This window comes from Perca fluviatilis, chromosome 3, assembly GCF_010015445.1.
Source record: "Perca fluviatilis chromosome 3, GENO_Pfluv_1.0, whole genome shotgun sequence".
NCBI lineage: Eukaryota > Metazoa > Chordata > Actinopteri > Perciformes > Percidae > Perca > Perca fluviatilis.
The window spans coordinates 35,468,971-35,491,757 of NC_053114.1; the positions used below are offsets into that span (position 1 = coordinate 35,468,971).

Below are 22,787 nucleotides of genomic sequence, written 5' to 3' on the forward strand. Positions count from 1 at the left end.
GCATTTTCATCCCTGAGTCATGAAGAGTGAGAGGGTGAGTAGGGTGAGCCCTTTCTGCTGTCTGTGTCATAGACAGCTAACAGAGTGAACCATGTCTGTTCAAGGTTCAGACAGACAGACAGTCCTCTGTTTATGCGGGCCATTCCCAAAACACACAGACAGCGACGTGGCAGTTTGGAAAATAATCAAACTGAATTGGTGAAGTGGAACCACAGAGTGGAAAAGAGTGGGAAGTAGAGGGTAGAAAGAAAAGATACTTTGTCAAAAAGAGAGGAAATCCCAGCCCCCATTCCAACTGTTGAACAGTTGGATAACATTTCAACCTTCGACCCCATGGTCAATCAAAATTCGAAATGTTGCTTTTTCCCCAATCTTTACTAAATCATTCACTATATGACAATAAATGAATGCTAAGGACTCGACTTGACTGGACATAACCTGTGACTTGAATTGACTTGCCCAGCTGTTGAAGCTATCAGGGGAAGGCTCAGCAGTGAATTACCGTGACATCACTAACAGAGGGTAAAGTTTACCCCCTCTTTCCAAGAATAGGAGCTACTCAAACCTTAAAAAGCAGAAATCAAAGACTCTCTAGCAAGGCTGTAATTAGAGGTCCTGTTTAAGGCCGTTTTAGATCTTTCTACTGCTATGTTTGGATTGCAGAAGCTTTGTCAGCAGTGAGTGTGTCTTGGGTGTTTTTCACTTTGATTTAGAAACAACTATCTGCCATCCGAAGAAAAAGAGTTTGGATAATAATCTATGAAGTGTAATTTACTCACTTGGCTGAGGTGCTGGAGGGACAACCACATGTACCTATATGCAGAAATAAGAGTTGCTGATCTGCATACATAATTACAAACAAGCTTTCAGTTGTAGACCTTTTTTTTCCCAACATTCAAGGCCAACCCTTACAGTCACGGGTAATAGGATGTATGGACTACCTAAAATGCAATATAAATGTGATATATTAATAACAATCTACTGAAATGCAGGCTTGATCATATGAGATGATTGTTTTTTTGTAATGTTGTCAAAGACCGATATGCAGAGGATGTCCTGCCTTTTGACACTTTGAAAAACCTTGGTTGTGTGGACACATAAACTGTGTTTAACAGCCCTGTCCCAAACAACTTATTGCTATTTTCTTGTCTCTCCAGACAGACTGAGGCTTTGACGTAAAAGAAGTAATTTATTTTCCTGACTGACTTGCTAACTTGGCAAAGTAATACACATGAGATGCCATCAACCATATAAGGTTATTTCCTAGCTTGACTAACCCATGCAGTGCTGTGTAAAAGTGAAGGTCAGTGAGCAGCAGGCAGGCAGGCCATGAAGCATTCTTTTCTTCCACCACAATTATTCAGTCTTGTGGAAAGACATGTAAGCAGGAGGGGCAGGTCCCAGGAAACATTAGGCTCATGAGGGTCAGCTTGTTTACAGCATAGGAAGAGACTGATGTGAGAAAGTACTACAATGGGAGCTGCTAACATTTGTCCTGGGCTGGTCCTGCATCACTTCTGCGCTTACATGGTATGGTCAAAGATCAATTGAGGTCAGGCCATGGATCTCACTGTAGAAAAAGACTGCACAAATGACCCTGTACATTTCCAACACATTGACATTTCTGAAATAGCTAAACAACAAATGATTAGCTGAGGTTACAGAAGGCAGGCAGTTATGCAGACAACTTGTGGCCGACTAGATTTGAAGAATGCTCCAAAAAAATCAAATCAATCAAATTCTTCTCATTTTACTTCCACGCTGAGCTTGTGAATACGACAAACTGCTATTGGCTACTCCTGGCCCCATGCACTTTTGTGCCAATGTGGCACTTGAACAGCTGTGATACCAGGAGATGGATGACCAATGTTCTTTTACCTGAATGACTTGAGCTTGTGTTTTTACCAAGAGGGTAAGCGAGCATCCGGAAAGCGTGCCTCCTATGGGATGATCCTTAGGCTAACAAGCCATCACCTTCTGCTAGCATTCCATTGACTCCCATTCATTTTGGCGTCACTTTGACAGCAAATAACTTTACATCTAAAGCGTTTTAAGACTCTATTTGTCCATTGATTATTTCTAAAGAAACACGACAATGAATAAAAGGCTCCATTACCTTGTGTCTCACGTTATGGCCCCGTAGCAACCGTTTTTGTAAAAATAGGATTAGGAAATGATTGTGTCCTCACCACACGACTTTCTGTTGCACAGTAGAGAAATTACCATATAGTCAGGAGAAGCTCGCAGGCAATCGGGAGAAGCCCTTAGAGAGTCCATGAAAGCATCGGAACAAAATATTTCAGAAACGTTTTGATGGCTTGGAAATACTTTGGTATGTGGCAAGTGAATTCATATGAAGTAACATTTATCCACGATCCACTTTATCCACAAGATTGGGAATGATTCAGATTTCTCTTGGCACAGCTACCAGAAGACTTACAACTTTCAGACAGGTTGCTCACGTCACATCTACGTCGTCAAGCTCAGTTTGAGGCTGCGCAGTAACGCTCAGTCATCACCGGAAAAGTGCTTATAATTTACTTCACTGGTCTCCGTCGAAGTATATGGTGCCACTGTGTCCATTTATTTCACTGTCTTTGGTTTTCACATGGTGCTACCAGTTGCAGTTCTCACTTCTCTGACTTGTGATTATGGCTATCAGCCACTAGATGGCAGCCTTAGAATACCTCAAACATTCTGCAAATTCATTTGGTCTTCTCAGCCTCTGGACGAAACAGTATAAGTGATCTCCCTCTATGTGTCAGACATTTAACGCCTAATGAATAAATTATATATATTTCAGGATAACCTCTCAATATTTAATTTGGCAGACATTTATTTACAGTCAATCCCACAACACTTTTTCTCTTAAAGGCACCATAAATGACAGAAAATTCACAAACAGAAATGAAGACTCTCATGAAAACTCTAAACATTTATGCTTCTTAACTGTATTTGAGTTGAATACATTATTCCGGTGTTCAGAGTGACCTTAATCAATTTCAGAAAATATTAACTTTGATTCAACCATTTTCTGGTGGTAGTCCATGTATTTCTAAAGAGAAGTTGGTCTTAAAGGGACAAAAAATAAAGAAATACATATTTTCCCTTACCTGTAGTGCTATTTATCAATCTATTTCTATTATATTTCTATTTCTTCTATATATTTTTTTACAATATAATGGAACTAGATGGCACTTAGCTTGTGGTGATCAAAGCACCAAAAACAAATATTTGAAAGACTTAATAGCAGTGTCTTTTTCCAGAAATCATGACCTGGTTACTCAAGATGATCCACAGACGTGGTTGTTTGATGTAGGAACTATTTTCTTTCTACTGAAATACAAGCACCAACCGTATTACCATACAGAAGCAAGTGAGTCATGGAGGAAAGGCTCATGCTTGTGTTGGTGCGAGATATAAACATTTTGATTTGATTTGATTTATTATTTATATCGAACAATCAACAATGTTGCAAAAGAAAACAAAACAAAATGGTAAACACAAACAATCAGAATTTACCAAAGACCAGCATTTTTTTTTAAAAGGATAAGGTTGAGCAGTATCAGTTAGCTATAAACTAATCTCAACAAGCTACCAATGCAATGTTAGAGCATGAGGGACTTTTGCATGGTGATACGGACAGGTGTAGTCAGATTGAAAGAAAATAGGTCCTACATGAAACTGCTTACAACCAGGTCTATGGATTATCATGAGTAAGAGGGTCATGATTTCTAAAAAGACACATTACTGTTGAATTTTTCAAATGTATTTTTTGGTGCTTTCATCACCACAAGCTGAATGCCATCTAGTTCCATTATATTATAGAGAAGGCCGAGCCAGAGCATGTGAGCGGAGTGGAGAAGTGAGCTGTTCTTTCCCTCCGCTCCCACCCTCAAACCCGCTCGTAGCCCCTCCACTCAAGATCACTCCACGCTCGCTCCAATTTAAAAAAGAAAAAGAAAAGAGCTGCGTTATATTTATCTGATAAATGGCGCCCACCCTCCCTTCATGCCCAGAGCTGCACCAGCAAAACGTCCGCTGGATGACAGGCACTGGCGGCATGGAGAGGGAGGGTGGGTGGGTTCCGTTCATCTGCATGTACTTTGCTGCAGTAAAACAGAGACGAGTGCGGGCATGCTTCAAACTCATGGTGTGAGCGGTACCAGAGGGAAATTGGAGTAGGGGAGATAAGGCGACTAAGCTGACGCATTTTAAAAATCCGCTCTGCGCTCCATCCAAAATCCTCACGCTCCCTGCTCGCTCGTGCTTCGCTCACATGCTCTGATCTCTACTGTCGATATCTCCAGCACTGGGCAACTCACACCAAAACAATCTAGATTTAATAAATAACCTTACAGGTAAGAGGAAACAAATTTATTTTTGGTTTAAGGGATGAACTGTGCCTTTAAAGCTATAGTGCGTAGTTTATGTCTCCTCCATGAGGAATTCTAAGTAATAACAACAAAACTGTTGGCGCGTCCACATGATACAAGCCTTCCGTGATCGCGCATGCGCCCCCACCCCTCCTCCACACAGTTGCTAGTAGCCAAGGATGACACGGAGGATTAAAAAAAACATGATGGACTCTTCAGAAGAGGTAATTATCTTCACCAGAGTTTCTGCGTGAGAAAGTCACCAGACGACACAATCTTCTGAACATAGCCATACTGAGAAATACACAGAGAGAGAGAGTTGTGTGGAGCTGATAGTCTTAATTAGCTTTGTTGCATTTCATTTGGCAATGGCTCGAATGTAACAGACGTTCATTAATATTAAAAGTTAAGCACTAAAGCTTTAAGTCAAATTGTAGTTCAAACTAACATACTGAAAGGCATATTGAATGTCCTCTGCTTACAATACAATACATCTCATTTTCTGCAGGAATATTTGTGTAACTAATTTTTAAAATAAATAGTTAAATCACACCTTTTAAACTGATGTAGTAATCAGTTATGTCATTGTCAAAGATTGTGGAACACTGTGATGTTAATGAACACCTTTTAGTGTATTTCCCAGACCATCTTTCCCCACAGCCACCTTGTGTAGTTCCTTAAATTTCATGAGATAAAGAACAACTTTAAAGACTATTGTTTGAAAGAGGGGATTTCTCTGTGTTATGAATTAATAGTATTTAGCTACATGGCAAAATCTAATTGGCTGGGAAAGCTTTGCACTTCTTGTCTCTCTACATTGATTAGGATTTTCTAGCACTGTGCCTGAGGGGACTTAAGTCGATCCAATTACCTTTGCCTGCCATTATTAGCTTGACGTGGCCCCAGGGCCCCTACCACTTTGTCTCTAGCACTGAAGATCTGCATCTGTGGACAATAAATGCCATGCAGCATGGCAGCAATGGTGACTGAAAGGTTGGCCATGGTATTATATTGTCTCCAAAGCAGCTTGACCGGTCTGTAAGGTGGTTTCAGTCTGTGGGTCTGGGTCTTATTCCTGCCACACAATGTGTAACTGTACTGTAACATCAGTATCTGTATTACATAAAGAGGCATAACTGACCTCTCAACTGATAGTCAACAAACTGCCTTTAGACTTGATTCAATATTATATAGAATATAATATTTATTATAATTATAATATTATATCATCCCTATTTAATATTGAGTTGTACTTTGTTTTGTTCAACTGTATTGCTTGGCTCCAGGCTTAACCTAACCTGTCTCCCATTCCTACATCTGCTCTACATCCTCTTTGTAAATCTGATGTTTAGGGTCCTGATTGCTGAATCAGGTAGGCGTGTGTCATAGCAACAGCATGTTTCAATAATGTACAGTAAAAACACTTACACAAAACACTTAAAAGTCGTCCTCAAAACAGCAGTTACAGATGACTGCATTCATTTTTAGGGAAGGGGAAGTTGTAGAAAAAATGTCTCATATATTCTGTCTCATGGTAGACAGTTTTACCGAGAGGTACAGTCAGAGAGGTGTGTTTATTAAGTCGGAGATTGGTTGCTTTAGGCATATTCCAGGTTCGGTTCAAGATTTTTCAAATATATTTAATTTACCTGCGATGATGTGGACGCCACATTAGGTTGGATCTGAAAGTCACACAATACCACAAACTTGGTTTACCAAAGTCACACAATTACACAAACTAACTAAGCAATCGAGGCAGCGATAGCACCTCCCGTGTTCTGCGAGGTGAAATGACAAAGGAGTCTACTCAAAACGCTTGCTGTAAAAAACGTCTATTGTTTTTACTTGCAATGGGAAAAATCCAAGGCCTCGTTTTTGCCTAGATGTAGCTGTGTGTGTTAGGGCTGTGTGTTGTCAACCCACAGACCCTCAGCACCATGGACAGGGCCTGCTGGAGCTATGAACGGATATGGAATCACCTAATTTCACATTTATCGGTTGTTATGTCATTTTTTGACTGTGTGTGATTTGCAATTGTTTACACCATGTGAAGAGGTCTGGTGGTTGCTTTTTGGAATGTTTTACCTAGTTTTGTTTTTTAAGCTGTGACACATTTGTTATTCATTATTCTAAGTAACTTGCTAAGTAATACTGCATGAAGTCTAATTTTGTATCACTAGTTGGGAGGTTTTGATTCAGCCTTCACATCAGTCATGTATATGATTCATGACTTTTTGTAGGCTATTCCACCACTTAGCGGTACTTTATATTTAAGTACATTTATTTGCAAGCTATATGTAAGATCTTTACCATGTTTTATGTTGATGAAAACATAAATATTTTCTCAGTGTTGGTCTGTAATCACAGGGATTGGGATTTAACAGTATAGGTCACTGTTTTGCGGATGTCTTGAACAAATGGTGCTATCACAACCATTTGTTGTTGGCTATATGTATTTTTCAACCCTATGAAACCCTTTATTGGAGCCTTTATGTATTTGATGCTTTAGGTTGCATGCTGTATGTATGATTGACAAACATTTCACACTATACTTGCATAAAGTTTAGAATTACATTTTAGACATCTGACATTCAAAACAATGGGATTTAATGCTATGTGTTTATTCTATAAATGTAATGGATGTCAAAATATTCTTCTGGTCATAGCAAACATGTTTGTTATCCTCCAGGTCAACTTGCAGACTTTGGAGCATCAACTACATGAAATAATCAGATATTTTTTCCAGAAAATGAATTTTCTAGTTATATCAGATCAGGTGGATTTCAGTACAACATTGATCAGATGTGATCGAGAGTTAACATGACTTGACAAATGAAGCCGGTCTAGATAGACACTGGAGCAGCATAGTGCATGGCCCTCCCAAAGCCACCAATGAAAAAAGCCAAGGGTATTAACCAGCATACCCCCATCTTATGTATTTTCCACTTTATTATGAACCATCTTGTCAATAACCTGCCTTATATCCTCCAGGTGTTCTGTAATTCCCTCTGTATGCCACTCAATTCCTCTATAACGTATTGGACCTTGGCTCCCACACCAGATGCCCTGGCTGAGACTATAAATTTGTTTGATAAGAAAACAGCTCAGATAACTTATGTCTCTCTTCTAACACACACTTGATGCACATGTTGTGTCTTATCACAGAGATACTTTGGCAAAGCAGGATGTGGAATACACAGCATGTTTAAACGCATAAAGTCTGTTCTGAAAGTACAGTTGTATTAATAGTAAATGTGCTTATTAAAGTTTCTTAAATCACTATTTTATTCCACTTTTTCTACAGCAAACTGTTTTCTTTTGTTTAGTTTACATGATAAATTACTTTATTAGGAAGGTCCATTCAAAATCTGCAACAATATCTTTCTTTCTTCTTTTGGGCGTCACACCAAAGCTTTGCTTAGTATTGCATAGATTTGTTTTTGTCCACAAGGACACACACACACAGACACACACACACAGACACACACACACACACACACACACACACAAAATCCTCTCAGGAAATCTGCTGCTGATGGACATGATAACATCAGGACCATACTCCATCTGTGACAGATTGCAGACTAGGAACCAGCGAAAACTGGATTAAAATGAGAGCATAAAAGAGAAACAGAGAGGAGAGGAAGGTAAAAACAGGGAAAATAAGGGTGCGGAAGAGAGAGGAAGAAAACTGAAAGGAGACCAAGGACCAGACTCAGAAGAGTTAGAAACAAATCCAGGGTTAGATTAAAACAAACATTCTCCCCTCACTCACCACAGGACATGTTTGTATTTTATGGAGCTAGAACAGTGATGGTAAGGCATCGGAAATTAAATTTGGCATTGAATAAGGAACATTAGCACTGAAAACGTTCAGTTAAAACATTTATTTTCATTTTGATAGTTTTTGAATTATGTGTTTTTCAATGACCATCTTCTGTTTTTTCAGTGTCAGGTTTTTTTCACGCAGCCAGTTGTTTTTAATTTTTTTGTTTTTCAGTTTTAACATTCTTTTCAATTATTTGGCGTGGAGGGGAGGGGTTTGAGGCGAGAGTGTGATTTACATATAATCTGCATATTAGGAGAGAACGTCAATCTTCTGGACCCACAGCCCACTCTGAACTCTGGCATTTCTTGTGTAAGGCTTTCCTGTGTATGGTCAATATTTCCTTTTTTCCTTACTGTTCCTGTTCTAACTCCATACCTCTTCTGCTTTGCTTTATCTCTGTATTACCATTGCAGATCATCTAAACTCTTTTCAGCATTGCGTAATGATAAATAAAAACCTGGCCAACAATACGTAGTTATAAACTCAAAGCTTCTCCAGTAGTGGGTAGGTTCCACATTTGTTCCTTTGAAATTATAGCAACTAACTGGCCTTGAACTCTGTCTTGTTTGCCTGCAAAAGGACAAGTGATGTTGATTAGCTGCCTAAATTCACTTAAATTTTAGCACTGACCATTGTTGACTTGGACTGTTGACTTAGTCATTAATCACATGAACGAGGAACAGGTAGTGTATGTAGCAAGCAGGGGCAATTCTAGGATCAGACCTTTAGGGGGGCTCAGCCCCTAATGAGAATGTGACATGGATACAGTGCCTTGCAAAAGTGTTAAAACAGTAATTTCAGTGGATAACAATGAATATATGTATTTATTATTAGGGCTGAGGACAAATGCAAAATATTGAACATATGAAAAAACTACGAAAGTCCCTTTATGGACTACCAGCATCAAATGAAATGATAATGAGGTGTGAACAATAAATAAATAAAAAATAAAACTTTCCTCAACTGGGTTACAGGTGCATAGCATTGGCGACAGTGACACAGGACATTAAACCTGTTTCTTTGAACCTGTAATTGTTTGCCCTCTGTCACTAACAGACAAGTTCGCAAACTCTTACTCGAAGCACTAAAATTGATTTTTTTTTATGTATTTGTTTTTTATTATCATAATTTTTAAGGCCCCCCTAAAAAGGGTCTAAGATCGCCACTGTGTAGCAGTAATTAAGTAGGTGTATTTATGTTCAAATTTGTTTAAATTTGTTTATTAGGATTAAATCCCTTGAGATGTATCATCTCATTTTCGAGGGGGTCCCAACATATAACACAGTAATTACATAACAACAGAGAAGTATAAAATCTAAACAAAACAAAAACAAAACAACAACACCACCTGCATATGTCCATCAATACATTACAACCACCAAAAGGCCAAGATGGCCAATAAAAAGTAAATAAGTAAACAAGTAAACAGTAGAGTATGAGTGATTTTCTAAATACAGTCAAATATAAACATTAGGTATGGACAGTAGATATAAGGATTGCATGCATCTTTAATAACAGTTTATTGTAATGTGAGCAGACAGGGCATGTATTACACAAACCAAGTAAAGAAATTGATCTTATTTCCACAGATAGATTATTCCAATCTGCTGGAGTCTTAAACTTAAAAGCTCTTTTGCCAATTGTGTTTTTATGTACACCTCAATATATATGGATTGTAATGCACAGGGTCCATTATACTGTACATGTTGATTCAGATGGTACATCCAATCAATGTTAAGAAACCAGTGATACCTTTGTGAAATCTATATGTAAAGAGTTTAGTACCAGAAAGGGTAAAGTTTTACTTTTTTGAAAGTGTTTCTAACATTACATACCTGTGGTCCATCTGAACTAGGCTTGCTTAGACTAATTATCACATTTCTATTACTACAAATTACTCTAGCCGGAAAAAACAAATTAGTGTACTATAAAAAGAAAGTCTAATGTCTAACTATTTGGAAATCCTTTTCTTAGAGCTTCTAAAATAACACTTTTGGGAACACTCCCCATGAGGATGGATGGAAAGCGTAACACAAATTTAAGCCGCAAGCACACAGTGACTGGGGACTTCTACAGCAGTTTCAACCGTCATCTGCTTATCTCTGTTATTCACTTCCCTCTCTTCCCACCACATCCCCTTTTACATATGGTATAAGAACAAACTGTAATGTGTTGTTCTAGGTTATAGAGTTCAGTTCACAACATTAAAAGTAGCCTAGCCCACCATGAGATATCTCCAACATTTTGTTTTCCATAAGGATGCATAAACAATGTTTTGGCACTGAGCAAAAACTTAAACTTGAAAACACAAACAGCATAGATATGCCATCAGCTAATCAAGTAGCTATTGCCTACACTTACACATCCAGAGGACATAGAACAACATCCCAGTATCCCATTTGAGGTGTGTTTTTTTTCCCACCGAATAATATTTCAAACAATTACAATATTTAGTTGTGCTTTTACTCTGGTTTGGTCCACAAACAATGGTCTTTATTTAAGCCACTTAAAAAAATCAATATAATTTTTTAATTGTACGCTATGTTGAGAATATTTTCACAGCTTTACCTTGCCGTCAGAGAGCCTTAGCTTAAAACGGGTTGGGGTTATTTACAAAATGCGTGAGTAAAATGCAGGCCAACTACATTGTGTGTTTCATTTCATTACCTATTTTTAGAGAATCTTGGCCATCTCACTTGGCTTCCTTACAATTATTTCTCATCCCAAGCCGCTGCTTTAATGAACACCGTCCATCACTTAGTTTCATGGTTAATTTAACTGGCCCCTCCAAAAGAACAAGTGGGCCCAGTCTGGCACCTGTTGTATAAATGAGCCAGAACTGCCACTGATTATCAATGGTGAAAAGCCCTTAAAAAGACCAAATGTAAACCATATTACACTAACTAAATAAAGAGGGAATTATTGTTTGTCAAATATAAATGCATGCACACACACACATACACACCGACATGCTTAAATGAATACACGTTTTTACACTCCTGGAGCACAAACATTAAAAGTAAATTCACATACATAAAACAAACAGTCCACACAGGGAGTAATGTAGCTGCACTGTGAGCCCTTGATGTTACCATAGTATACAACATAATATATAAAGCATTTTATTTTCACATCAATGCTTATTCATACAATTGGAACAAGTACTGCAGTTTATTTTTTAAATGTGCATCCTCTTTGGACTTTGTTTTAAAAGTCCCGTTGGATCTGGTTGTGATTTGATTCATTTTAATTTATGTGTCAAGATGAGGCAGATCTGGAACTGTTCCTATTACTGATGTTCAAGAGATAAGCATGGCTGTGAACTGACATGTAAGGTCAGCATAACTCAATCTCACTGTTCTCTTCTTGTTTTAATTGAATTTGTAATGATTGAATAAACAAAAATTTTCCTCAATGTCAATAGTATACATTTCATTCAGAATGAGATATCATCATGCTTACAAGTAAGTGCACATAGAACCCTGGTGGTCTTATCTTCACTGTGAAGATTTAAAAAAGCCCTACTCTACTAAATTGCCAAATCAACTTCATATCACCCCTGGAAATGTCATTCAATACCGTGTTGAACATAAACAATGAAAATGATGTATAGTGTGACAATGAATGGACGGAATTGCTGTCTTTGTGCCCAGACTGGTATTTTTAACATGTGAAATTAATGGAAAATGTGTGGAGAAACTCTGTGTCTATTTTTAAACATCAACCTCACAATAACCCTCCCAGAAGGATTTATATCAGATTTTTGTGGTCTGCAATGGAAGTTTTTGCATGTGTGTGGACACAGTTTGTGTGTGTGTGCACCCACGTTCTTATAAAAGTATACATAAGCACACATGCATACGCAAGAATGCGTGTTCTTATGCACGCACACAGACAATGGGCCTTTCACGCATACATTTGGCAGCTTTAAGAGTACTAAGACTCTAATATGAAGTTACACAGTTTGCTTATTTGTGTGTAGCTAGCAATAAATTACTTGAACTGTGGGATCACATAATAATAGACAATATTTTGAATGTCTTTAACTTAACATGTGGTTTATCACAGAGTGGAGGGGGCCCATATTATGGTTACAACTCCTACAACATATTCCTCTCTAAAATAATATGGTTTTATCGACACACGTAGATACATATTTAGTGTTTCCGGGACATTAACTCATTTAAGCTTCAGTGTCCAGGTTAAACTCATGTCCTGAGGTCAGAAATATTTTCCAGGAGTTCTGAGAAGCTGTGTCCATATGTTATCATATCTTATGTGGGAATCAAAATTTGACATGTATTAGATTCAAGTCTGTTTTCACTTAGGAGACAGGAAACAGGCACAACTTTTTTTATAGAACCCTTTGCTACTATGGACAAATAAGGATGGAATCGAACCACAAATGTGGAGGAAAAGGTCACATTGTCTTTACAGTTCTCTGATTTTTGTGAAGATTATTTGGACTTAGTCCAGGTTCTTTATGGTATTCACAGTTATTGGGGTGGCCCAAGATATAAACAGGAAATGCATCATGCATGGAGTGTGCCCATGGGAGGAGAGGAGTTTCCTGCCTGTAAAGAATGCTGGCCATAATGCCATGCCCCCAGCTGCTCTGTGGTTACAGACTGTCAAGCCTTCAGTGACTCCATTTGAAAAAGAGTTGAATGTGACTTATTGATAATCATTCACCTTAAAGGGAGACACTGCAGGTGAATATAGTAAACATTTAACTAACATATATCACAATGCAACTTCCCCAGTTGATTACTTACATTAGTAAGACATAGACAACTATTTTTTATATTAAATGTTTTCTCGAGTGTACTAATTTGCATGCAGAACAGAAACCTGAACGTTGGTTAAAGCAAGGTACAACGTTTTTGAAATGGATCTATACTTTTGAAAATTAGCTCCTAGAAGGCATGTTGATCCAGCATTGCAGCACCTATCAGGTAGACTTACATTTCTCAAGAGCACAGCTATGGAAAGATTGTGTTCTCATCCAAGGACAAAAACATCATACAGTCATAATACAGTGATGTAATTACACAGTAACAACAATGTATGTGCTGTTCTCTTCTTCTTACTCTGTGAGTACCCTGTCAAATTTAATATCATTTCATTTCAAACCTTTATTTAAAACTCGGGGCCCATTGAGGTAGACCCTCATTTTCAATGGGTGCACAGCATATTCAGCAAATTACATTATAATAATTATTACAATAACATTTAAATTATAACAGATACAAAAAATAGTAGATATATAGAAGTCATTTATCAAAGCCTTAAACTGACTGACAGATGGGGTAGAGACCAATTTAAATGCTTTGTGCCGCATTCCAGAAATGTGGAGCGGCAAACAACCCCAAAAGAAAATTCAATCAGGAGAGACTTCGTTTGCAGATATGCAAAAATATTTATTGTACAACTGCATGATAAAATGTACAAAGTCTTTTGGAGATTAGACTCCATCGAATTATTGATATTTGTAAAGGGGTAGAGAACAGGAACATAACCCCCGATGGAGTCTAGACACTGGTGGCGGTGGAGAAGGAGACCAGAGACCAGGGTTGAGCGCTTTGCCTGAAACGACAGCTGACAGCACTGGGAGAGAACAGATTTAAAGCAGAGTTGTAAGGCTGTGATTGGCCCTTGAATTTCGTGGCCAAGTCTGATTGGTTTAACTGAAAGTATCGCTTCTAAACAGCTGATTTGATTTAAGAAGAAAGAGTAGTGATTGGGTTAATGACATCTTCCTGAAAGAATTTGCGCTGAGCTTCATTGTGAGTCAGTATATTCAAGGGCCCTAGCTGAATTATGAAGTAGCCACTGTTCTCCTGTACTTACAGTGTACTTACCCTTTAGAAAATCAGGTGCGTGAGCTGGATTATGAAGTATCCAATGTTCTCATGTACTGACTCATTAGACAACAAGCCATGTGCTGTTCTTTCATTCTTACTTTGTAAGTACACAAACAACAATGCTTTTGGGGTGAAATATGAAATGATTTCATTATATTTTTACATTGAACTCTACTTTATTAATGACTATTATTTATTTTTATGTACAGTATTTGCTTTCTTTTGGGATTATTTTGTTGCTCTTCTTTCTTGTTGTTCTTTTTCTCATCCCCTGATAAAGATGTGAGTGATGCGGAGGTCAAGGATGAAGCTGCACTCCTTCCCGTTTCTGTTTTTGTCCATAAGGAATAAGAACATATAAATCATTTTACTTTTCAGCAGTGATTTCCCAAACACTACCTTATAGTACAGTTTGTTGCTGCTTCACAATTAAGTATTTTAACATAAGTCACGCCTCACCTTAGGAAACATTATAATCGCTACATAGAACAAAACAGCAGCAGACCAAATTAATTTAATCATTCAATTTGGCATTCAGAAATGGAAAACAACTATTGGTGCAACAGCCACATGCTAAATTACCAGAAAATATTTTTGTTCAACCTCAAGTATTGAAGGATTGTTGTTGTCACTGTTGGACATCATGGTGGAAAAGCTCATCGCTCACTGAGTTTTCTTCAAATTTCCAAGAAAAACAAGGGAATATTTTTTGTACCAAAGAGAGGCACAGACATTCTCTGTTAAACCCAACAGCCTTTGGATTTAAACACCACAGTAACACTTACTCACTACCATAACGAATCAGCCATTATGCACACATCTGTGACATTTACTTCAAGCTCTATATTTACTATATACTATCTACTTGTATATGCTCACATTTGATAGGTTGGATATTTCAGCCTACATGTTTCAAATGTATTTTATATCTTGTATGTAGGGTACTACACAAGAAGGTTAGTCTGGAGACAACCTTCACCCACAGGAACAGCGTAGAATGTGTAGAATCTATTATGAGTTTGGGTACAACTTTCACACAGAGGAACTGGAGCCAGGAATGTGAGAATCTATTAGAAGCATCTGCCATAAAAGGTTCAGTTTTAAGTAAACTTGTGCGCTGACATAGATATCTCATGCTGTGTGAGCACAAAATGAGTTTAAAAGGGATCTATTTCTATGTATATGTTGGTCACCCTTGAGCAGACACGTTTGTATGCTCACGGTTGTCTCATTGTCATGAGAGTTTGTTCACTGTTTAAATAAAGCTGCATTTGATTTGTATTCATCGAACTGGTCGTCATCTTTGAGGTCTCCCAACATCATTTCTGAGTCATCACCCGATATCAACTTTAAAGTACTGTATATACAGTAGACAGATCTCATGAGGCACAATCAGATAGTTGATACAAACAACTGCTCCATATAAATTAGAGTTGATCTGAAATCTGACACACTGCTGCATCTGTACCACTCATAACAATTGCATTTCATAAGAACTTTGTAAGCATGTGATAAATCACTGTAGTTACAGGAAGCAAAACTTGAGGAATAATCCTCTGTAACATTTGCCAAGGGGTGGCATGTGGCTCAGAGTGTAAATATAACTAACTTTTCCACACATCACCTACACTGATCTCCTTGTGGCAGGATTCTCTCTAAGAAGTTCTCCTGCCAACCACAGAGGGATTTTACTTCTCAGTCACATGGATTATTCTCTGGCAATTGGATTATGAGTATAGAACAAGTCCTCAGTCTAAAGAAGCGCATTAAAAAATGGCTCTCCTCGGCCCCAATCACATTAGTGGTGCACAGAGCTGCCAATTAAGAACCAGTCTGCGGTGGTCGGGGTTGACTTTTATTGGCTAAACAAATTTGATGAAAGTTTGTGGTTTTGACCTTTTTGCTGCATTAAGGTAGAACTGGAGGCATTACAAAGCAGGGCTGGGATGAAACAAGATGGAAAAGGCAGCAATTCAAACCCAACTTCAAAACAACAGATCAAAGGCAGATAGATTAAGATTATCAGATATGGAAGTGTTCATTATCAAATTAGGCAACCCAGTCTCATGGCAGTTCGTGAAATGGTCACGTTATTTAATCTACTGATTCGTGTTCACAGGGATGTTTTTGTCGTATTTTTCGTGGTGGCCAGCACGAAAATGTAAGCTAACGTGTACTAACGTTGCACGACTATGGTAGTGAGCAGTATGAAATGCCGAAAATCCGTGTGTGGCGGTTGCCATTAATCTCCGTGTAGCCGTTAATCTCCGTATAGACCATTTCATGCTGGCGACCACAAAAAAACGAGAAAAATTTCCCCATGAACACGAATCGATAGATTAAAAATAACGTGACCATTTCACGAACTGCCGTGAGACTGTGTTGAATTAGGTGGGTCTAGAGGAGAAAACATAATTTCACTGGGTAGGAAGATAGCGTTTTGTTTTAGTTTGCAATTATCTTGTCCCAATAAACTGTCCTGGTCACTTTATATTCATCACATACCGTTTTTAGTTCAGGAGGAATCCTGGAGACACATAATGCTGTGTTAGACATTTTACATTTTATTAACCCTGACCTGCTCCTTTGCACTTATATGACAGACAAATTCAAGGCTCATCACGAAATTCAATGTTAATATCAAAGTAATCAACCACATTTAGCACCGTCTTATTTTTTTTAACACATCCTGCTAAAAATGCTGCAGCAGAGCCACTGTTGTCCTGGAGCCCGGTATGTCATGTAACAAAATGCCTTAACTTATTAATCACATCAATAACCAATGGTGTAATTGTATTCCAGAAGTAAGCTCAAGAAACGATAAATTCAAGATATTTCACTATATTGTTAGCTTTACTAAACAGCTTGTATTAAAATCAGAAATTGCAGAACAGATTCATTTAGTGTTGTTGTAGAGTCCTGACATTTTGGTCTCTTCTCACCTTGCTGCAGTGATGTAAAAGTGTACTCAAGGGTGTGCCAGTGACGTCACTGTTGGGTGTGGTTACTGGTGCAACAGAACCCACTTCTGACCACATGAAATAGACTTGAAACTTCAAACACAGAGGCCAGAGAAATACTGTTTTTCAGCTTGGTGTTAAGTTACTCCTTGAACATTTACTGGCATTTCTTTAAACCAATCACAATCGCCACGGTGCCACTGCAAAATAGCCTCAGGAACGAACTTGTTTTGGTTGAACATGTGTACGTTCAAAAGTTGATTTAGTCGTGCAACAGAAAACTCAGATTGGACAGATAGTCTAGCTAGCTGTCTGGATTTACCCTGCAGAGATCTGAGGAGCAGTTAACCATAGTCCTCATAAATCCACCAGAGTTTAGAATTCCAACACAAAGAAAGCGGAGGGTACCAGACATCTGCCATTCAATTTTGCTATTTTCTGGGACTAACAACTCTCTTCTAGTTGTTAATATTTTCTATGGTGTGTTGTAGTGACCCATTCTGGGTCTCTTGAAAATTGCTGTGGGCTTGTGTCTTCTGATAACATAACTGAAAAAACATGTTTGTGGACCTTCTCAAGCAGTTGGCTTTTGCTACTTGTTAATCCATTATTATTATCCATTAACATTTGTTACAGTCTCTCCCTGACAGCCCATCTGCTGTTGTAATCAGGTCAGTCCTCTCTGTTTTTGTTTTACTTGTTGAACTTATCTCTGTCTCTCTCTGTCTTGGCCAATTGTTTCAGCAATAAAAGTCTCCTTAGATCTTTGCCAAGACCAGTGTTTTGTTTAGTTTTTTTTTTGGCCCAGCCTTCCCTCTGCTCCTGTGTGTGCCTTGAATGCAGCTAACAAGACATTGCAATCAGCTTCAACAGATAAAAGGTTTAACCTGGCTCTATATTTTAAATGCATCGTGACGAGCGATTTGCTGCGTGAATAATTCAAGCCCTCTGCAATCACATTCAAAATGTAAGAATAATAATCACCAATATTTTCACTAGTCAAAATCAATTTTAAGACATTTTTAATGTCATCATTGTGACTTTTTTGACTAGATTCACATTACAGATATCTGCTCCTTTATACATCCAAGTCGTGGCAGCAGGCCAAGCAAAGCTTAGTCTTTCTTCTCCCCTGGTCTTATCCTCCAGGTCCTCTTGGTGGATCCCAAGGTGTTTCCAGGCCAGATGGGATTTGAAATGCATCCTACTTATTAGAGGACAAAAAATGGCAACCGCCACTACATCTGAAGGTCCACAGGCACTGTCACCAACCGTCATGCAACATCCAAGAAGAAGTGTGTCACTCGAGAAAGCCCACCAATATCCAGAGCCTTCAGCATCTCACAATGAACCTCATCCACTCCTGGTACATTGTCACTATGGCCACTACTGCCATCCATCCATTATCTATACTGGCTCATCCTTTGCAGGTTCTCATGAAACCTATAGAGATGGGGTATGCTGCACCACCATACCAGACCCAGCCCTACCTTATAGAGAGAATTGAACTTGGAACTTGACTGCCTGAGATGGGGTCTTAGACATCTCAGCCCTGCCTTATGTAGGTTTCACAAGTGATGGAGTGCTTGTTGGGTGGTGAAATGGCTAGTCACATCTACAAAAGGATTCCTGTGGCTTGGCATAGTTTTGGGTTATCTCTAGCATTTCCCTTAAAGTGATGGTTCGGAGTAGTTCACCCTAGGGTCCTTTGCACCATGACCTCGAGCCAAACACCCCCCCAGAAGCTTTTTTCACCTGGGTCGAACATTGGGAGAGTTAGCTAGAGTAGCGTTATCAGCTGGATAGCTTAGCGCAGGGGCTAACGGACCCACATTTGTATCTTGTAAGTTACCCCACTAATAATGCCCGAAATGATACCAAACGTCTACAAGTAGTACAAATAGGTTATGCTCTCATAAAACGATGGATTGGAAAGTTTGTAAGTACACCAGACGTTTATGAACACTTGCCTGCTCTCTTCAGCTCTCTGTTGCTGTTGCTGCTACCTGCAGTTAGACGAGTGCTTAGGGCCGTCTACAAATTACTACACCGAAAAGAGTTACAACAAAAATATTTATTAATTCAATGATTAAATAAGGTAATGTCTCCAAACTTACCTCAATTATTACTTGTCTCCTGCTAGTTATACTACAGCACTTACTTTAAAAAAAAAGTTAAATTAATAAATATTTTTGTTGCATCTTTTTTCGGTGATGTAATTTGTAGACGGCCCTAATTACTCGTCTTACAGCAGCAACAACAACAGCAGAGAGCAGAAGCCAGCAGGCAAGTGTTATTTACATAAACTTCTGGTGTACTTACAAACTTTCCAATCCATCGTTTTATGAGAGCATAAGCTATTTGTACTACTTGTAGACGTTTGGTATCATTTAGTGCATTATTAGTGGGGTAATTTACGAGATACAAACGTGGGTCCGTTAGCCCCTGGGCTAAGCTATTCAGCTGATAACGCTACTCTACGCTAACTCTCCCAATGTTAGACCCAGGTGAAAAAAGCTTCTGGGGGGTGTTTGGCTCGAGGTCATGGTGCAAAGGACCCTAGGGTGAATTGCTCCGAACCATCACTTTAAGTTGTGTGTTGGGTAGGATCCAGTAAAGTCTCAACTCTACACAGAGGCCAAGTTAGGTCATGTCCACCAATAACTTGCTGTAAATGCTCTGATTTCAGACAGCTTAAAGGCTTCCTGGTCAATATACTGTATGTCCCAACAATATCTCTATAAGATAATTTCTTGACAGAATATTACATAAAGACATTTTGTGTGTCCCAATTGCCCTTACTCATGATAGTAAGTGATTAGTTTTCTTTCTGGATAAGTCCAAACTCACAATTGCAAACATAATACCTACTTTAACTGTGTTTTTAGTATAGTGTGTTCACGGTGGAAAACTGATGGTATACAGTGTACATTTACGATACAGCTGGACACATTGGAATCAGAGAGAGAAAATGGATCAATCAGCCGCTACAAGAAGCCCTCAGTCAGCAGTAAAACTGAACAGAGTTTGACAAGAGGGACCCAAAAAGTCTCTGAAAAGTGACATTTAATCAGAGCAAGTGTGTGTAGAAGAAATTCTTTATTATAATAGTGTGAATACTTCAGACTTCTTCATATATAGTTTTCACTCACGTTCAACAGGACATTGGTATTGTACATAGTATTTTTGTAAACATAGTCCAGGAAAGCTAGGATGTATTTGTTCACATTCATATGTGACAAAGTAGCCCAGGGTTACTCTGAAGAATACTTTTTCTAAATAGTTCATCTTAGCTATACATCAAACACTATGTTATGACTGTGGACAGTTACATTTAAAATACTTTACATTCACGTTTTGTTATAAACAATTTGATAAATACAAGATTATACATAACAGAAGAATATATTTTTTATGTCTTCTTATATATTCCACATATATTTGATTTTTTCTTTGTGGCTTTATTCCTTTCAGTAAGGGTCTGTTATAATTCATGGGTAAAATTCATCTTCATTCCAATAAATAAAAAAGAGAAACTGAATAAGATAATCAAAAACATTCCTAAAGGAACATATTGGCACTTCCATAGTGATGAAAAAGTGGAACATCACAAGAGATGTTTCAAATAGAAATTATAAGCGTTGTTATCATGCATTTAAGTTAATGCACTGAAAGAAGCATTTGACAGCAGTCACCCATCCATGTATTGTACACTAACAGCGTACTTTATGGTTTGCAAATAAATCTGAATATACACACACACACACACACACACACACACACACTCTCTCTCTCTCTTTCTCTTTGGAGGAAAAGCCACATATATTCCTCAGAAGCAGACAACAGACAAACATTTGCAAAGTAAAAGTCACACAACAATAATACAAAACTGTAACAGTTACGCCATTTGTTTTGCTGAATCTTCAGTAAACAGCCGGCACTGACCAGGTTCAGCCTTAGACTTTCTTTGAGATTAAGGCATGGTTGTGAGTCTGACGTTTCAAAGTATAAGGTGAATGAAGCCTGTCTCAGTTCTTTTAAAGCTTTGGAGTGATGCATGCACTTTTCCCTTTTCTGTAACAGAATATGACACAAAAGCATTATAGCAGGCCTGGTATAATTTAAGGAGCTTGACCTTGATGCACTGTTGACCTCCAGCTGTTTGACTTCTGTATCAAAGGACTGGGTCAAATCAAGAGATTGCCATCTACTAACTGTGGCTTGATTTGGTGAGTTCCTGAGTCAACACAGTTGATTTTATTTCTTCCTGTACGGACTGTAAGAAACATGGAGTGTCTCGCTTGATAAGGCACTGACACAGACAAGCCACTATGCCAACAGAACAGCAAGACCAGCAAGCGAGACTTTCTTCCAACATAACAGTGATGTAATAATAAATTATCATTGACCTAAAAAAGTTTTTAAATTGAAATATTTGGCTCCCCTGCATACTAATATACAGGATAATGGGATTGTTTTTGTTTTACTATAACTTTATGTCCCTTCCAGGAGATAATTGTCGCATCACATACATAAGTAAAGTTATGATTAATTCAAATAGTATATAAAAAACATAAAAATGTCCATGGGCAAATAACAGTACATTGTCCCCATGGGGTGCCCCTCCCTTAAGCGATGAAGCTCTTGAATGGTTTCAAAATGTTAACAGGCCTAACTCTGAAATCAAAGTGCTTTAAGCTGTTGACAACAAAGGCATTGGGTAGTAAATGCACATGGAGAAGAGGCAAGCTGCTGAGAGAGGTTGGAGTCTGTTGCTCTTCTTGTCTGTCCGACCACTGGTGGCACACAGGAACTCCAAACACCAGATGTGAGAATGGATGAGGGAATTCTGGGTGATTGCCATCAGATGGCCAACCAATGCTTAAGCTGGAAAAAAAGAGAAAGTCTTACTGTACGTCTGTTTTGTGACTTCATGTCCACTGTATTTTATTCCATTTTAACTGCCTTGGTTGACATTTCTTTTCTTAGTCACTGATGCCTGCTTTCTCCATGCTAATAATTCATGGCAGTTGTTATATCCTCATGTGTTGTTTTTGTAAGCCACTCTTTAAAAAGCCTACACTGAAAAAAATATGTCTCTACTCTTTAAAATGTTCATTTTAAATCAATTAGCAATAGTCAGTCAAGCACAAGTCAATTCACAAACAATTATTAATTGCAGCCATTTAGCCAGTTCAAATTAACACTGTTAATGAGAAGCACAAAAAGTCGCCCTTACTGTGAATTGCCGTATATTTCCCTCAGCCACCAAATGCTGTTCATGTTCTGGGGTGATGCAATAGGCTATCCTCTGCAAAAGAAAAAAACAATTACAACACTTACTCACAAAACAAGTGTATCATCTTTGAGGCATTTATAAACCATACACTTGCCCTTTAAGATCTCTTCTTTTTATTTCTTATTTGATTCTTCATTTCTTGCCTTCTTAAAGGACTTTTCACATTTGCATATTCTTAGAGGATCCAAAGGGTCCACATACTGCTTGATATATAAGAGGGTGTAAACGCTCACTGACACAGAACAGGCAAGAACCCACAAGCATGACTCTTAAACAATCAAGGTGAGTAACAAAGTCCAAAAGGTTTATTCCAGTAAACGGGCAGGATCAAAACCAGAAGGTAAACGTAACCGACAGTGATCAGTGAGCGGCAGGGAATCAGAGTCCAGTTGATAGGGAGTTACTGGATATTGTTGTTGATTAGGATAGGTAAGATAAGGTTTGAATGCTGGAGAGCTA

The 22,787-nt window shown here is 38.3% G+C and overlaps 1 protein-coding gene across 1 annotated transcript in view; it reads right to left on the reverse strand.

The window, feature by feature from the left end:
• Positions 1 to 20,109: 20,109 nt before the first annotated feature.
• Positions 20,110 to 22,787, reverse strand: part of slc6a2 (solute carrier family 6 member 2) — a 34,404-nt gene continuing 31,726 nt past the window's right edge. Inside the window, exons 14-15 of the mRNA XM_039795793.1 lie at positions 22,269 to 22,340; positions 20,110 to 21,916 (exon numbers count right to left, since the gene is read on the reverse strand). Coding sequence (XP_039651727.1) covers positions 21,893 to 21,916; positions 22,269 to 22,340 — 96 coding nt within the window. The 3' untranslated portion in view covers positions 20,110 to 21,892. The remainder of the gene's footprint in view (positions 21,917 to 22,268; positions 22,341 to 22,787) is intronic.